The sequence below is a fragment of the Microcebus murinus genome, chromosome 15 (genome assembly GCF_040939455.1).
Source record: "Microcebus murinus isolate Inina chromosome 15, M.murinus_Inina_mat1.0, whole genome shotgun sequence".
In the NCBI taxonomy this organism is placed as follows: Eukaryota; Metazoa; Chordata; class Mammalia; order Primates; family Cheirogaleidae; genus Microcebus; species Microcebus murinus.
Genome location: NC_134118.1, coordinates 15,969,423 through 15,982,035, shown reverse-complemented (window position 1 = coordinate 15,982,035; position 12,613 = coordinate 15,969,423). Strand labels below are relative to the sequence as shown.

The 12,613-nt window shown below is 47.4% G+C and overlaps 1 protein-coding gene across 1 annotated transcript in view; it reads right to left on the bottom strand.

Moving 5' to 3' along the window:
* Nucleotides 1-5,398: 5,398 nt before the first annotated feature.
* GMPR (guanosine monophosphate reductase) overlaps nucleotides 5,399-12,613 on the bottom strand; it is a 45,765-nt gene continuing 38,550 nt past the window's right edge. Inside the window, exons 7-9 of the mRNA XM_012753650.3 lie at nucleotides 12,407-12,449; nucleotides 9,779-9,938; nucleotides 5,399-5,912 (exon numbers count right to left, since the gene is read on the bottom strand). Coding sequence (XP_012609104.1) covers nucleotides 5,732-5,912; nucleotides 9,779-9,938; nucleotides 12,407-12,449 — 384 coding nt within the window. The 3' untranslated portion in view covers nucleotides 5,399-5,731. The remainder of the gene's footprint in view (nucleotides 5,913-9,778; nucleotides 9,939-12,406; nucleotides 12,450-12,613) is intronic.

Here is a 12,613-nt window from a genome sequence, read left to right as displayed (position 1 = left end):
GACTACTAAGGAAACCTATTTCTTTCATAGAGAGAAAAATCTCAAATGCTTTTGAAGACACTAATGCCATGCTATTTCAGATGTGGGTGAGGAAGCAGAGCTCTTGGGACCCAAGGCCAGCCTTTTTGAGCTGTGTTGGTTGTCATGGCTACTGTTTCATGAACTGCAAGCAGCTCAACAAACTGGTCTGTTCTCTTCTGAACCCCTTTGCACTTCGATTTCCCAGTCACCCCCGATGATTCCAGGTGAAAACGGGGCCAGCAGACTCCGTGGCCCAATCCAGTTTCTTCGGTGGTGATACAAAAGGAAAGAGAATTATGCTTTTTTTTTTTAAAAGTGGAGTGGAGGCCTTTGCTTCCACATTTGTGTTTTTAACCCAGAATTTCTGAAATAGAGAATTTAAGAACACATCAAGTAATAAATATACAGAGAATATATACTTTTTTATAAAGCACATGCATATGCTATTGTGTTGGGTTGGTTTCCTCTCTTTTCCACGGACAGTGTTGTGTTTCTGTTAATAGGGAAACTCCAAACAACTTGCACACCTCTACTCCGGAGCTGAGATTTCTTTTACATAGATGACCTCGCTTCAAATATGTTACCTTACTGATAGGATCTTTTCTTGTAGCACTATACCTTGTGGGAATTTTTTTTTTCTTTTAAATGTACACCTAATTTGAGAAGCTGAAGAAAAAAATTTTGAAGCACTCACTTTGAGGAGTACAGGTAATGTTTTAAAAAATTGCACAAAAGAAAAATGAATGTCGAGATGATTCATTCAGTGTTTGAAAGATATGGATCTGTTGAAACAGTAAGTTTCATACTTTGTATGTTAGAAAAAAAAAACAAAAAAGCAGATAAGAGTTGAAAGTTACATGTTTTTTTGTATATAGAAATTTGTCATGTCTAAATGATCAGATTTATATGGTTACGGCCTGGAAGATTTACTACGTAAAAGGCTCTTAAACTATACCTATGCTTACTGTTGTTTTTGTTACACATAGCCCTCGTCTGAGGGAGGGGAACTCTGTATTCTGCTATTTGAGAATACTGTTCATTCCTATGCTGAAAGTACTTTTTTGAGCTCCCTTTTTAGTCTAAACTTTTAAGCCATTGCAACTTCTTTTCCTTCAGAGATGATGTTTGACATTTTCAGCACTTCCTGTTCCTATAAACCCAAAGAATATAATCCTGAACACGAAGTGTTTGTTAACAAGGGATCCTAGCTACCAATAAAACAGGACTCATTATGGGGACAAAAAAGAAATTGTTTAGCCTTCTTTCCCTCCACACCTCATTTAAATGGGGGAGGGGTCATGACATGACTTCAATTTAAATGCCTCATTTTATATCAGTTCTGATTTTTCTTTAACATAAGGAGGCCAAAATAAATGCGGAGCAACTTCTCAAAGTAGTATTCCTGTCCAAAAATCATGCCGGACAGTGGAGACTGGACAGCTGTGGGGATAGTTAGCATCCCCACCTACAATTCTTAAATTCAGAATCTCATCCCCTCCCTTCCCGTTAAATGCAATTGTTCTGGTAGCTAACATTTACCTGTATAATGGCGGTAGGGAACAGTGGCTTCAGTTTTTCATGTCCCCATGACTTGCATACAAATGGTTCAACTGTATTAAAATTAAGTGCATTTGGCCAATAGGTAGTATCTCTACAATAACAGTCTCTAAGAATTTCCATAACTTCTCTTATCTGAAAGGACTCAAGTCTTCCACTGCAGATAAATTGGAGACTTCACCCACTCACCCGCCTTCTCTCTTTCTTTAGTTTGTTTGTTTGCTGTCTGGATGGCCAATGAGCCTGTCTCCTTTTACCGTGGCCAATCTGAAGGCTTTCCTTGGAAGCGTTGTTTACAGTAATCCTTACCGAGATAACATACTGTCCTCCAGAATTACGAAGTCTGAGGTGACACTAACTTAGAGCTGTTGTTGTTGAAGAGCAGTTACCAAGAAGCTAGGTGCATAGGTTTTCTCTGGTTCTTACGTGAACCACCTACTCTTTTAAGTTATTATCTGGTCCGGGAGTGGGGTAAATTGTTTAGTCAGTGAATCTTAAACTTGATACCTGTGCATTCAGTTCTGTGAATACTGCCCTTTTCGGCCGGGTTTCTTCCTCCCCAGCCTGCACTGCTCAACCGTCAACCCAAATTAGTGTCAGCTGAAAGGAGGTTTCAATACAGTCCTGTCAGTATTTGTGGTGGCCTTCGGATTAGACAGAGCCCTCATTTCTAGTCAGTGGGGTCCTGGCCCCAGAGCCATCTCTGAGACTCGCACCACGGGGTATTTTACTATCAGATCATTACCCACCAAACTTCCGATCGTACACCTCCCACAAGGAAAACAGACACCAGAGCTTGGGTTGTGGGCACTACCAGACTGACATGGCCAGTACAGAGAACTAGGGAAGGAATGATGTTTTGCACCTTATTGAAAAGAAAATTTTAAGTGCATACATAGTTAAGAGCTTTTATGGTGACAGGAGAACTTTTTTCCATATGCGTGCATACTCTCTGTAATTCCAGTGTAAAATATTGTACTTGCACTAGCTTTTTTAAAACAAATATTAAAAAAAAAATGGAAGAATTCATATTCTATTTTCTAATCGTGGTGTGTCTATTTGTAGGATACACTCGAGTCTGTTTATTGAATTTTATGGTCCCTTTCTTTGATGGTGCTTGCAGGTTTTCTAGGTAGAAATTATTTCATTATTATAATAAAACAATGTTTGATTCAAAATTTGAACAAAATTGTTTTAAATAAATTGTCTGTATACCAGTACAAGTTTATTGTTTCAGTATACTCGTACTAATAAAATAACAGTGCCAATTGCAAACGTCTGTCTTTGCCTTTTGTCAGTTCTTCAAAAAGACGAGGCTGAGAAAATGGTCCTAATTCTTACCTCCTTCTTAATTTAACCCTGATATGACCTCAGTTCTCCCTGGGTAGGTCAGTAGCTGTGGAAGTGACATGATCTATTGCCTCCCCTACCAACTTTTTTTGGGGGGTTGGGGGAGAAAGTGTGCTTGAGATGATGTTCTAAGATAAAAGGCACACATCTGATGTCTTGTTTGGTTCGTGTTTACATTTCCTATCTGAACACTCCTGTTCCTACAAGAGGTATTTGTTTGTAAACATTTGTCAGCTTCATGGGCTCACGTGGCATAATCATTGCATCCTCTGTAGCAGGGGTCCTCAAACTTTTTAAACGGGGCCAGTTCACTGTCCCTCAGACCGTTGGAGGGCCGGACTATAGTTAAAAAAAAACTATGAACAAATTCCTATGCACACGGCACATATCTTATTTTGAAGTAAAAAAACAAACGGGCAAAAACACCCGCATGTGGCCCAAGGGCCTTAGTTTGAGGACGCCTGCTCTATAGTTTCCTTGTAAACTGGTTAACGGTCTGAAAGTAGGAAATTCATTTGTTTCCTGTAGCTCGTGCTTGCTAGAAACTCAATGAGCTCTCCTGGCAAGTGGAGGAGCCCCCGTGTTTGTCTCAGAAGTACTGCACTGTAGTTTTCAGTGGGCCCACCTTGTTGCAAAGATGCGGCTTCACAGAAAGTAGTTCCTCGAGGACCCATGACTTTTTGGGTGGATCACCTGGGTGCCCATCTCAAGTCTTTCCAGCCATAAGGTTACACAGACATGGGAGAGAGCTCTTGGGTTAAATTCAGAGTTTTCACTTCATCCAAGGAGGAATGAGAACTCTTTTCCTTTTACTATCTTCTTGGTTAGGGGTTTTGGGGACATCCAACTAAGACTGTCATCTTACAAGACTTAAGAGTTGAGGTCCTAGGCCGGGCGCGGTGGCTCACGCCTGTAATCCTAACACTCTGGGAGGCCGAGGCGGGCGGATCGCTCAAGGTCAGGTGTTCGAAACCAGCCTGAGCAAGAGTGAGACCCCCGTCTCTACTAAAAAAATAGAAAGAAATTAATTGGCCAACTAAAAATATATAGAAAAAATTAGCCAGGCATGCCTGTAGTCCCAGCTACTTGGGAGGCTGAGGCAGGACGATCGCTTGAGCCCAGGAGTTTGAGGTTGCTGTGAGCTAGGCTGATGCCACGGCACTCTAGCCCGGGCAACAGAGTTAGGCTGTGTCTCAAAAAAGAAAAAAAGAGTTGAGGTCCTGACACATCATATAAAGTGTGCAAAAGAATTGGCCAATTAGGTAAGAAGGGTGTCCCGGGTCCTCCCCCAGAGTACCCTGGGCAAACGGGCCAGCCTGGTGATGCAGTCTGAGTCTCTGCCTTCCCTTTTTGTTTTCATGAGATGCCGACGGTTCTGTCTAGTGGCTGTGATACTTGCCTCACACAGAGCAGCCCACGGTGAATCGCATTGCATTCCCTGGCTCCTTCCCCTCCCACCAGCATAGCAAGCCCAGTGGGTCAGCAGCAAAGATGTGTGTGTCATCTCAGGATCCCATTGGGATTCCTGGTCTGAGGGACACTCCAGTGTGGGCTCCCCAGGTCCATTCCTACTGCAGGCAGAGATGAACTTGCAGAGGCCAAAGTAACAGAGACTTGGAAGGTCTTCTCTTTACGAAACCTTTGCTTCCAGATGATCCTGAGGAGCTTTGGGCTTTGTAATAACTCAGTCTCCACTTCCCTAAAAACTAGACTGCAAGGGACCTGCCTTTAGTTTGTGAAAACACAAGAGCTACTCTGCAAACACTTTACACCACAGAGACAAAGCAGCACGTGTCCCTGCAGGGAGCGTAGCCCTAGGGGCGCCAGAGTGGGCACATGGGTGTCACCCTCCCTGATCATTCAGCATAGAACGGTTCTAACTTGTATTTTAAGCCAATGCCTTCTAGAGTGCGACTGGTGAAAGCTTTTGTTGTTTTTCAGTGGTACTGCACCTGCTAATTTCTTGGTAGATAACCTTTCAATAAAACATCCTGTGGAATTTCAAAACAATTTATAACCTCTTTAAGAAAGGCCATCCTGACAAGTTGTACTGAGAAGGGAAGGAAAAGAAAACGAAATGAAAAGCCAGGACAGGGACAGCTTCCTAGCAGTAGCAGCAAATTGGTAGCAAGAGATGACTTGTTCCCAAAACACATGTGCAGTAAAAGTTTCAGTGAAAACACATCCCCACGACCTCGTGAGCCTAAGCTGGGAAGATAATTCATGTCCATCTGAACAGTCAATTGCTCTTGTCTTTTCTGGCAACCAAAAGCTGGAGGGAGGGATGCCAGTCACTCCCACTCTGGCTTCTTTCCACCCACCCCCTCTGCCCCTCCCCCCTCCCAAGGTGACTTGTCTGCTAACAGCCAGACCTGGCTCACCACTGGCCTGTCCAAGAAGGCAAAGAAGTCCCTGAGCACCCTATGCAACGTGGATCCTGCAAATGCAAACTCCAGCACTCAATCAAGTCTTAAGGTAATAGCATTATATTAAAGTGAAACCGTTTTCTTTTAAAATAGAAAGAAAAAGAAAGAGAGGGAGGAAGAAAAAGAAAGAAAAAGCTGCAAGTGTTGGTTTTAACAATGGGGTTATGAGTTCTAGGCGGCTGGGCTCTGACCGCTGGCCCCATCTTCTGGGCCCCAAGAAGGCACGAGGGAGAGCCCCAAAGCCTCCAGGTGCAGGAGGGAGGAGAAGGATGCAGCATGCCACCGTTCGGAGCAGCCAGACCAGAGGGAGATGGGAAAAGCAGGTGTGCGTGGGAGCGCCCACTCGAGCCAGACGTCACTTCCTCTCATCCTCGGGGTCAGCTGAACACGGTGTTGTGCTGTTGGGTCACCCGGATGAACGTTGCCCTCCTGCTGAGCTCTTTGAGTTTGGCGGCCCCCACATAGGTGCAGGTAGACCTCAGTCCTCCGAGAATATCCAGAATGGTGTGCTCTACGTCCCCTTTGTACGGGACTTCCACAGTCTTACCCTCAGAGGCTCTGGAAGAAAAAGGAAGTTTTCTTTTTATCCAGTTTCTTTTCCCTTGCTAAAACCCAGCTAGAATCACTCCGAGCTATAGCACTTTGAACAGCCCCCGAGGCGCTCAGATCCCTAGATGCCATTCCTACATCTCTTCTACCAGGTGCCAGCCCCTCAGACGGACACGTTCCTCCCACTCTAAGGACACGGGCTCACCGCTGGCTGCCCTGCACACGGGGAACAGCAAAGGCTTAGTTAGCAAGGAGTGAAGGAGCCGCAGGCCCACACCATCCTGCACTGTGACGTTTTCTTCAGCAATGTGCCTCCACTCTGCCCCATCAGAAAGCAGCTCCACCCAAGGATGGACACCAACCTCCAAATGACAAAGCGCCCAGGACGGCCCAGGATGCCCACTGGGGAAAAGCAGACTTGGCAGATGACCTCTGGCAACCACCTCCTGCCGCTATCCGCTTGCCCTCCTGCATCCAACAACCAAAAAAGCCCAGACAGAGCTCCACCCCCTGGCGTGCCAGCTCTATGATCAGAAACCAAGCGTCTTCAAAGAGGCAACCAGGAGAAGAGGAGGACATAAAGTAGACAACTCAAGCCCTACTAGGTTACGTGGAAACCACCAGCAAGATGCAATGGCTCCACTCGGACAGCTGCCTGTCTTCGGGGGCACACCCCCCCAATCTCGCCTCGCGCCCCCCTCCCCGGGCATGGTGGGAGGTCCGAGCAAGGTAGAACCAGAGTAGAATCAAGAACTGTCTTAGCAGGGGAGGCTGCAGGGCTTTGGAAAGCATCTTTTGCATTTTCAGAAGAGCATTTAGAAATTCAGGTCTAAGTCACATCTGAGTTGCTGTTAAGCCCCTGACCTTGCTTCACAAGTAACACAGCTTCATTCTACACGTCAGGGCCCCTTCCTGCAAAACAGTGACACAGTCCAGACTGCATTATAAGAAGAAAAACTATTATAAGAAGGGCCATTACAAGAAGGAAGTCTGAAAGCTATGCCACACTCTAGTTCTCATTGAAGGGCCAGGCAGATACCAAATTCTAGAACTTTTGTAGCTGTTCTCATCAACTGGAAAAATAGCATCCCTTGATCAGACACTCATTACCTAGAATTTCACAAGGGTGTTAACGCTTGTTTGCTGAATGTGTAAGACTATATCTGTGGGTGAAATCTAGCTACTTAAGCCATTGGCCGGATGCAGGGCTGGCCCAGCAGCTGGTTTAGAGTCCCAAGCTCAGGAAGCCAAAGTCACTGGCCACACCCAGGATGGTTCAGGGCATGACATTCTATAACCAGAGACAGGCATCTGTGCACATGTGCCTGCAATGATTGACATCTCATTATCATAAGACATTTCCATGGTCTTCCTGGGGGCTTGCTGGAAATTATCCAGTTTCTCATCATAGTATCTCTGCCCACTGGTGATATCACCCTTTCCAAGTCATTTATTGTTGATGCTTAAGTCTGCTCATCCGTAAAATGAAGGTCCTTTGATCTGCCTCCCAGGGACAGCACAAGAACGAAATAGTTAACGATTGGGATTAACTGGCAAAGCATAAGTAACTAGGCCATAATTAAATATAATGTCAAAGTAGGGAATCATTCTCGTGACAAGATCATGGTCATGAGGCTGCCAACTGCCACAGAGGCAGGGCAGATGCAGCCTGCAGGACTCAGGATTCCTTTGGATTAGGGTTCTAATTTCCTTAGCACTTTCCTTCCTTGTCTAAGATTTGAATCCATTTCCAGAACTGAGTCTTGATACTCCTGAATCTTTTTTTTTTTTTTTTGGTTGTTGTTATGTCTACACCCCGCTGAAATTGCAGGAGATGATTTTTTTTTTTTTCCTCCGTGGCTTCTGTTTGTGCCCTAGCCTGGTCTGGCCTTCCCAAGCTACAATTTTTCTTAGAACCCAAAACAGAGGCAACAGCCAGAGGGCAAAAAATGTCATCACTCAACCACGATGTACATTCCCTGCACGGGCCCCTCCGCTGGCAAGAACAGTTGCTAGGAAAGCACTAAGCGTCTTGGCCATGGGTCCAGGGTAGCACTGAGGCAGTAATCCCTCCCCTCTGCCCATCCATGCAGCCTCCTCCATTCGTGACCAGTGAAACAGGGCCTGGAATCCACCTGGAAGGAACACACCTCTTGTTTCTGACTGGTGCAGTCCCCCTCTCTCGTTCCCAGCCTGCCTTCCCCATACGATAATATCATCTTTATTGAGGTTCCCCCATTACAGAGAAAAAGACTGGGGAGAATGAGAATTGAAATCAGTCCACCATAACCGTACTAAAGAATAGAATTCTGGGCTGGGCGCGGTAGCTCACACCTGTAACCCTAGCACTCTGGGAGGCCGAGGCGGGAGGATCGTTTGAGCTCAGGAGTTCGAGACCAGCCTGAGCAAGAGTGAGACCCCATCTCTACTAAAAATAGAAAGAAATTAGCTGGACGATTAAAAATATATAGAGAAAAAATTAGTCAGGCATGGTGGCGCATGCCTGTAGTCCCAGCTACTTGGGAGGCTGAGGCAGGAGGATCACTTTAGCCCAGGAGTTTGAGGTTCCTGTGAGCTAGGCTGACACCATGGTACTCTTGCTCAGGTAACAGAGTAAGATTCTGTATCAAAAAAAAAAAAAAAAAAAAGAATAGAATTCTGTAGAACACCCTCCAACCCAGACCCTTCGACCTATAAATCTTAGCAGAGTTCTGACATTTTACCTCTAGTTGGTTCAAACCTCATAGCATGCATCTGAACCCCATGTCCTCAAAATGAGCTTCTGGGTGTGGGTGGAATGAGTGGTAGGAAATAGAGGGCATGAGCTAGGAGGGCATAGGTTTCCACCCCAGCACTGGGAAGGGCCTGAAACCTGGAGGGAGAAGCTCCAGGCTTCCTACAGAAAGGCCATCAGCCTATTCACAACTGACTTCCTTCTGAGGATGCGAGACCTTCTATCCTATTTATGTTTCGAAGCTTGTCATCAGCGCTCACTCTGATGAGAAGCAACAGCGGGCCCTATGGAGCAGGGCGAGGTAGCGAGTATATTCTGCCAACAGGTTTGTAAAACACACATGCACAGTTAAAATGGAAAGTGCAGCAGAAATGGCCAGGGTATCTTTGGGGATCAGGGATTATATATATATATATACGTATCACAACAGAATCGAGCACCACATCTGCAGCTGAGATGGCTGAAAATGCTGCCTGTGTCAACTGCCAGAACCTGGAGGCAGGTGAGAGGCTGTGTGAGCTACGGCAGGTAAAACATGGCACTCTTTAGGCAAGGCGTGGCCACGTGCAGTGGTCCAGGCCACACCCATTGCTTCATGTCCCATGGGAGAACCATTCTTCAACCCAATCCTCGCAGCCTGAGCTTGTCTCAGAGATTGGAGGTTACAGGGACAGTTCAGCAAAGGCTGAGGTTCTAGAAGCTCAGGAACCAGGGCCAAAGACCCTGAACAAAAGATTCTCTAAGCATCCCTATCTCGAAGGGTTTAGGAGTTCTGTCTCAAGAACTGGGGGCAGAGACCAAAATATACAGATATATTTCTTACTATTTCTCAGTATTCAACAAGCATTATTATCGGAGGGACAAGGCAGAAGTCTGGGGTGTCTGTCCAGGACTGGTACCTGCTCACATATACCTCTAGTCACACTTCGAGCCAGTCCCCAAACGCTTCTGCTCTGTACTTGCTTTCAGGGGCCCCAAACACTGTATATGTTAGTTGAATACAAATAAGGGCTCTTTAAAAAGAGCCCCTTCCCAAAGGACTTTAATATACCCAGAACCGACGCTCAGACCCGCTTCCATCCTGTCTCCTTAAGAAGCAAGAGAAACGAGGCCTGGTGGGTGGGCGGCAGCAGCCCCTCACCTGTACTCAGCCACCCCTCCAGCGTGCTTCTTCATGGCCGTTTCAGAGCTCATCCCGTAGAAGAGCTTGAGCTTCCGTCCGTTCCTCTCAATCAGCTCTCCCGCGCATTCGGTATGGCCTGAAAACATCCCTCCCAGCATGACAAAATCCGCTCCAGCTCCTAAGTGCCAAGGAACAAAAGGAAGACACAGAGAGAAGAGATCAGAGAAAATGGACTCTGGCAACATCCGAATCCTTCCCCAATCCTTCGCCTTCACCCTCCCTCCCTACCCCACCAGCTACAGTCAAGAGAAAGGCTCGGTCTTCCCTTCTGGAAAAAGGGAGAAGGCCCCCCCCCATGCAGAGAATGAGGGGCATGGACACTGGGAGAAACGAATTGCAGCCTGCCAAAGGCTGGTGGCCAACACACTGGTCAGGTACACAGTCACTAAAGACCGACTACGACCACCTCCCGAGCAGAGGTCTCCCCCTGCTAGAACCAGAGAAACATTGGGAATTGGGCAGCACCTTAGAAAGATCATTGTCGAATCCTGTACTCGGTACAATGACTTCTCTTTGATGTTCCTACCAGGCATCCGGCCTCTAAGCTCTCAGGACTCTGATACTCTGTCCTTCTAGGCTATGAAAGGACCTCAGAACAGACTGACCCTCTTACACTAGAGACTCGGGGTGGAGGAGAGAAGCCCCTGTATTATGTAAGTCATGTCAAACTCTGTGCGCCTTCCATCATGAAGAATATTGGACTTCCAGAGTAAATAACATGCCACACTGGCCACCAAATGACATGAAATTTCCAGGACAGGGACAGAGGAGACGGGGTATTGAAGTCGCCTTTGGAGGTATAGCCATGTGGGAATGGGACCGGGGCTGGCTCTGTGTTTATCCCAGTGCATGGCAGGGCTGAGATGCCGAATAACCGCCTGGCAAGAAAGTAAAAGGAATACATGGAAGAAACAATAAAGACAGTCACCATTCCGCATCCTGCTCATGGACAACTGTGCAGAAGGACTCTTCACTGAGTACTAAGTAAGACTGCACCTTCTCCTGAGTAAGTCCAGCCAAGGGTTTACATTTAGAATAGGAGACGCCAGCAGGATACAGGTGTATTAAGTAATTAGGATAAAAGAATCAGGTGGGGGTCTGGCTAACCCTGATGAGGAAGAGAAAATGTAGGAGGCCCTGAAAGTTGGTTCTGGCGCCTTCCATCTGGTCATGTAAACACCTGGCATTTTAGAAAGGCGTGCTCTGCAGGGCTGGCCCTTGGCCTGGCACTCAGTGAGACCTTCCCCTGTGAAAGCAAGCTCTGAAGACACTCCCTGCCAGGGTTCCTAACCCAAGTGCTGATTTCTTGGTCCCCACTGTGATTGTAAGGGGACAGATGATGACGGACGTGCAGCCTGGACTCCTGCTGGCCACAACCGCAGGGGCAGGGCGCCTGCTGAGGGGATTCAACGGCAGGAACACAGGGCACAGACCCACGTACAGAGCGCTTCGAAGTGGCTCCTAACTACTGTCATTTTGTAACACGCTCATATCCTTTCCTAATCAGAGTGTCCCCTGACATGGTCCCTTCTCCCTGCATTCTCCCTGCCCTGCCCTTGACTGCAGGACCATGACCTTGTCATTCCCCTTCTGGGCCCTCACGACCCTCAACTATAAAATAGGCAACCTGGAATAGATCAAGGAGCAATATGTTCCCTTCCACAGCTAGGATCTATGATTAGGATGGGATTAAGTCCCATTTTTATGACATTCTTTGGGTTGCTATGAAACCCTGCTGCTAAGAACACTGCCCATTTCCCTTTGTCACTATCAGAGTTTTTGTTTAAAAAAATTTTTTTAAACAGAATTCCTAAGACAGAAAGTTTCCCACTACCAAAAAAAATTTTTTTTTCCTTTTTTTGCTGGCATCAGAAAAGGATAGGGACAAGGGAACTTTGTTTCTGCCTCCTGCCAGTACCAAGAACTCCCACTGAACAGTCTGGAGCCCCCCACCACCATGCAGCCATGCAGCCGCTCTGACTTCTGAACTTGGTTTGCAGGTAAGTGCCGGCAAGAGGCTTGGCAGGCCCATTTACTGTTACTTTGAGATGCTGGACTTCCTAGTGCTTTCCCAAGAAAAGCCCAGGACACGCCCCCCTTGCCCCCTCCTGCTCCAAGGTCCCACTGGATGGCGGTGAGCACTGCTGCCCCCTAGTGGGAAGCAGGCTCCTCAGTCTGGGGAGAAACTGCTGCAGGAATTCCTCCTGTCCCTCCCATCGGATTTCTCCAGGTTCAGTCCAAAAGACGCCCCCTGCAAACACTAGTACAGTCAGACCTGGCACCACCCTCTTGGACAGGTCCCCCAGCCTTCTTGTCCCTGGGATTAAAAAGCCATGACTTCACCTACACCTGGCTTGCAGGATGTCACCCCATGATCCATCTCCTGGGCACTTGGCCTGCTCTGCTACCGGCCAGAACCAAACCAATGCCAGGAGTTCAGCCAATTGGGGCTGAAACAGAGGGGGAGGAAACTGCAGGCAGGCGCAGAACTTCCCCAACAGGTGCCCCTCCTCGTGCGCGTTCCCATGCTGCAGAGCTGCAGGCAGCTCGCTCCCTCCCTCCCTCTGCACCAGGGCCCAGCCTTACCAAAGGCTTTGGCGACATCTCCTGGACACGTGCAGCCTCCATCCTGCAAAAGGAAAAAGCACGGGGAGGACATCAGCAGGCAGCCAGCCATCCCCTCCCCGAGATGATCCACAACTGGGAGTTGAGATCCACCCACCTCGGCCCCACGCGTAGGCCCAAACCCCCAGTGACTGCTGGACTGTAGTTTTCTGACCTCATCGTTTACTC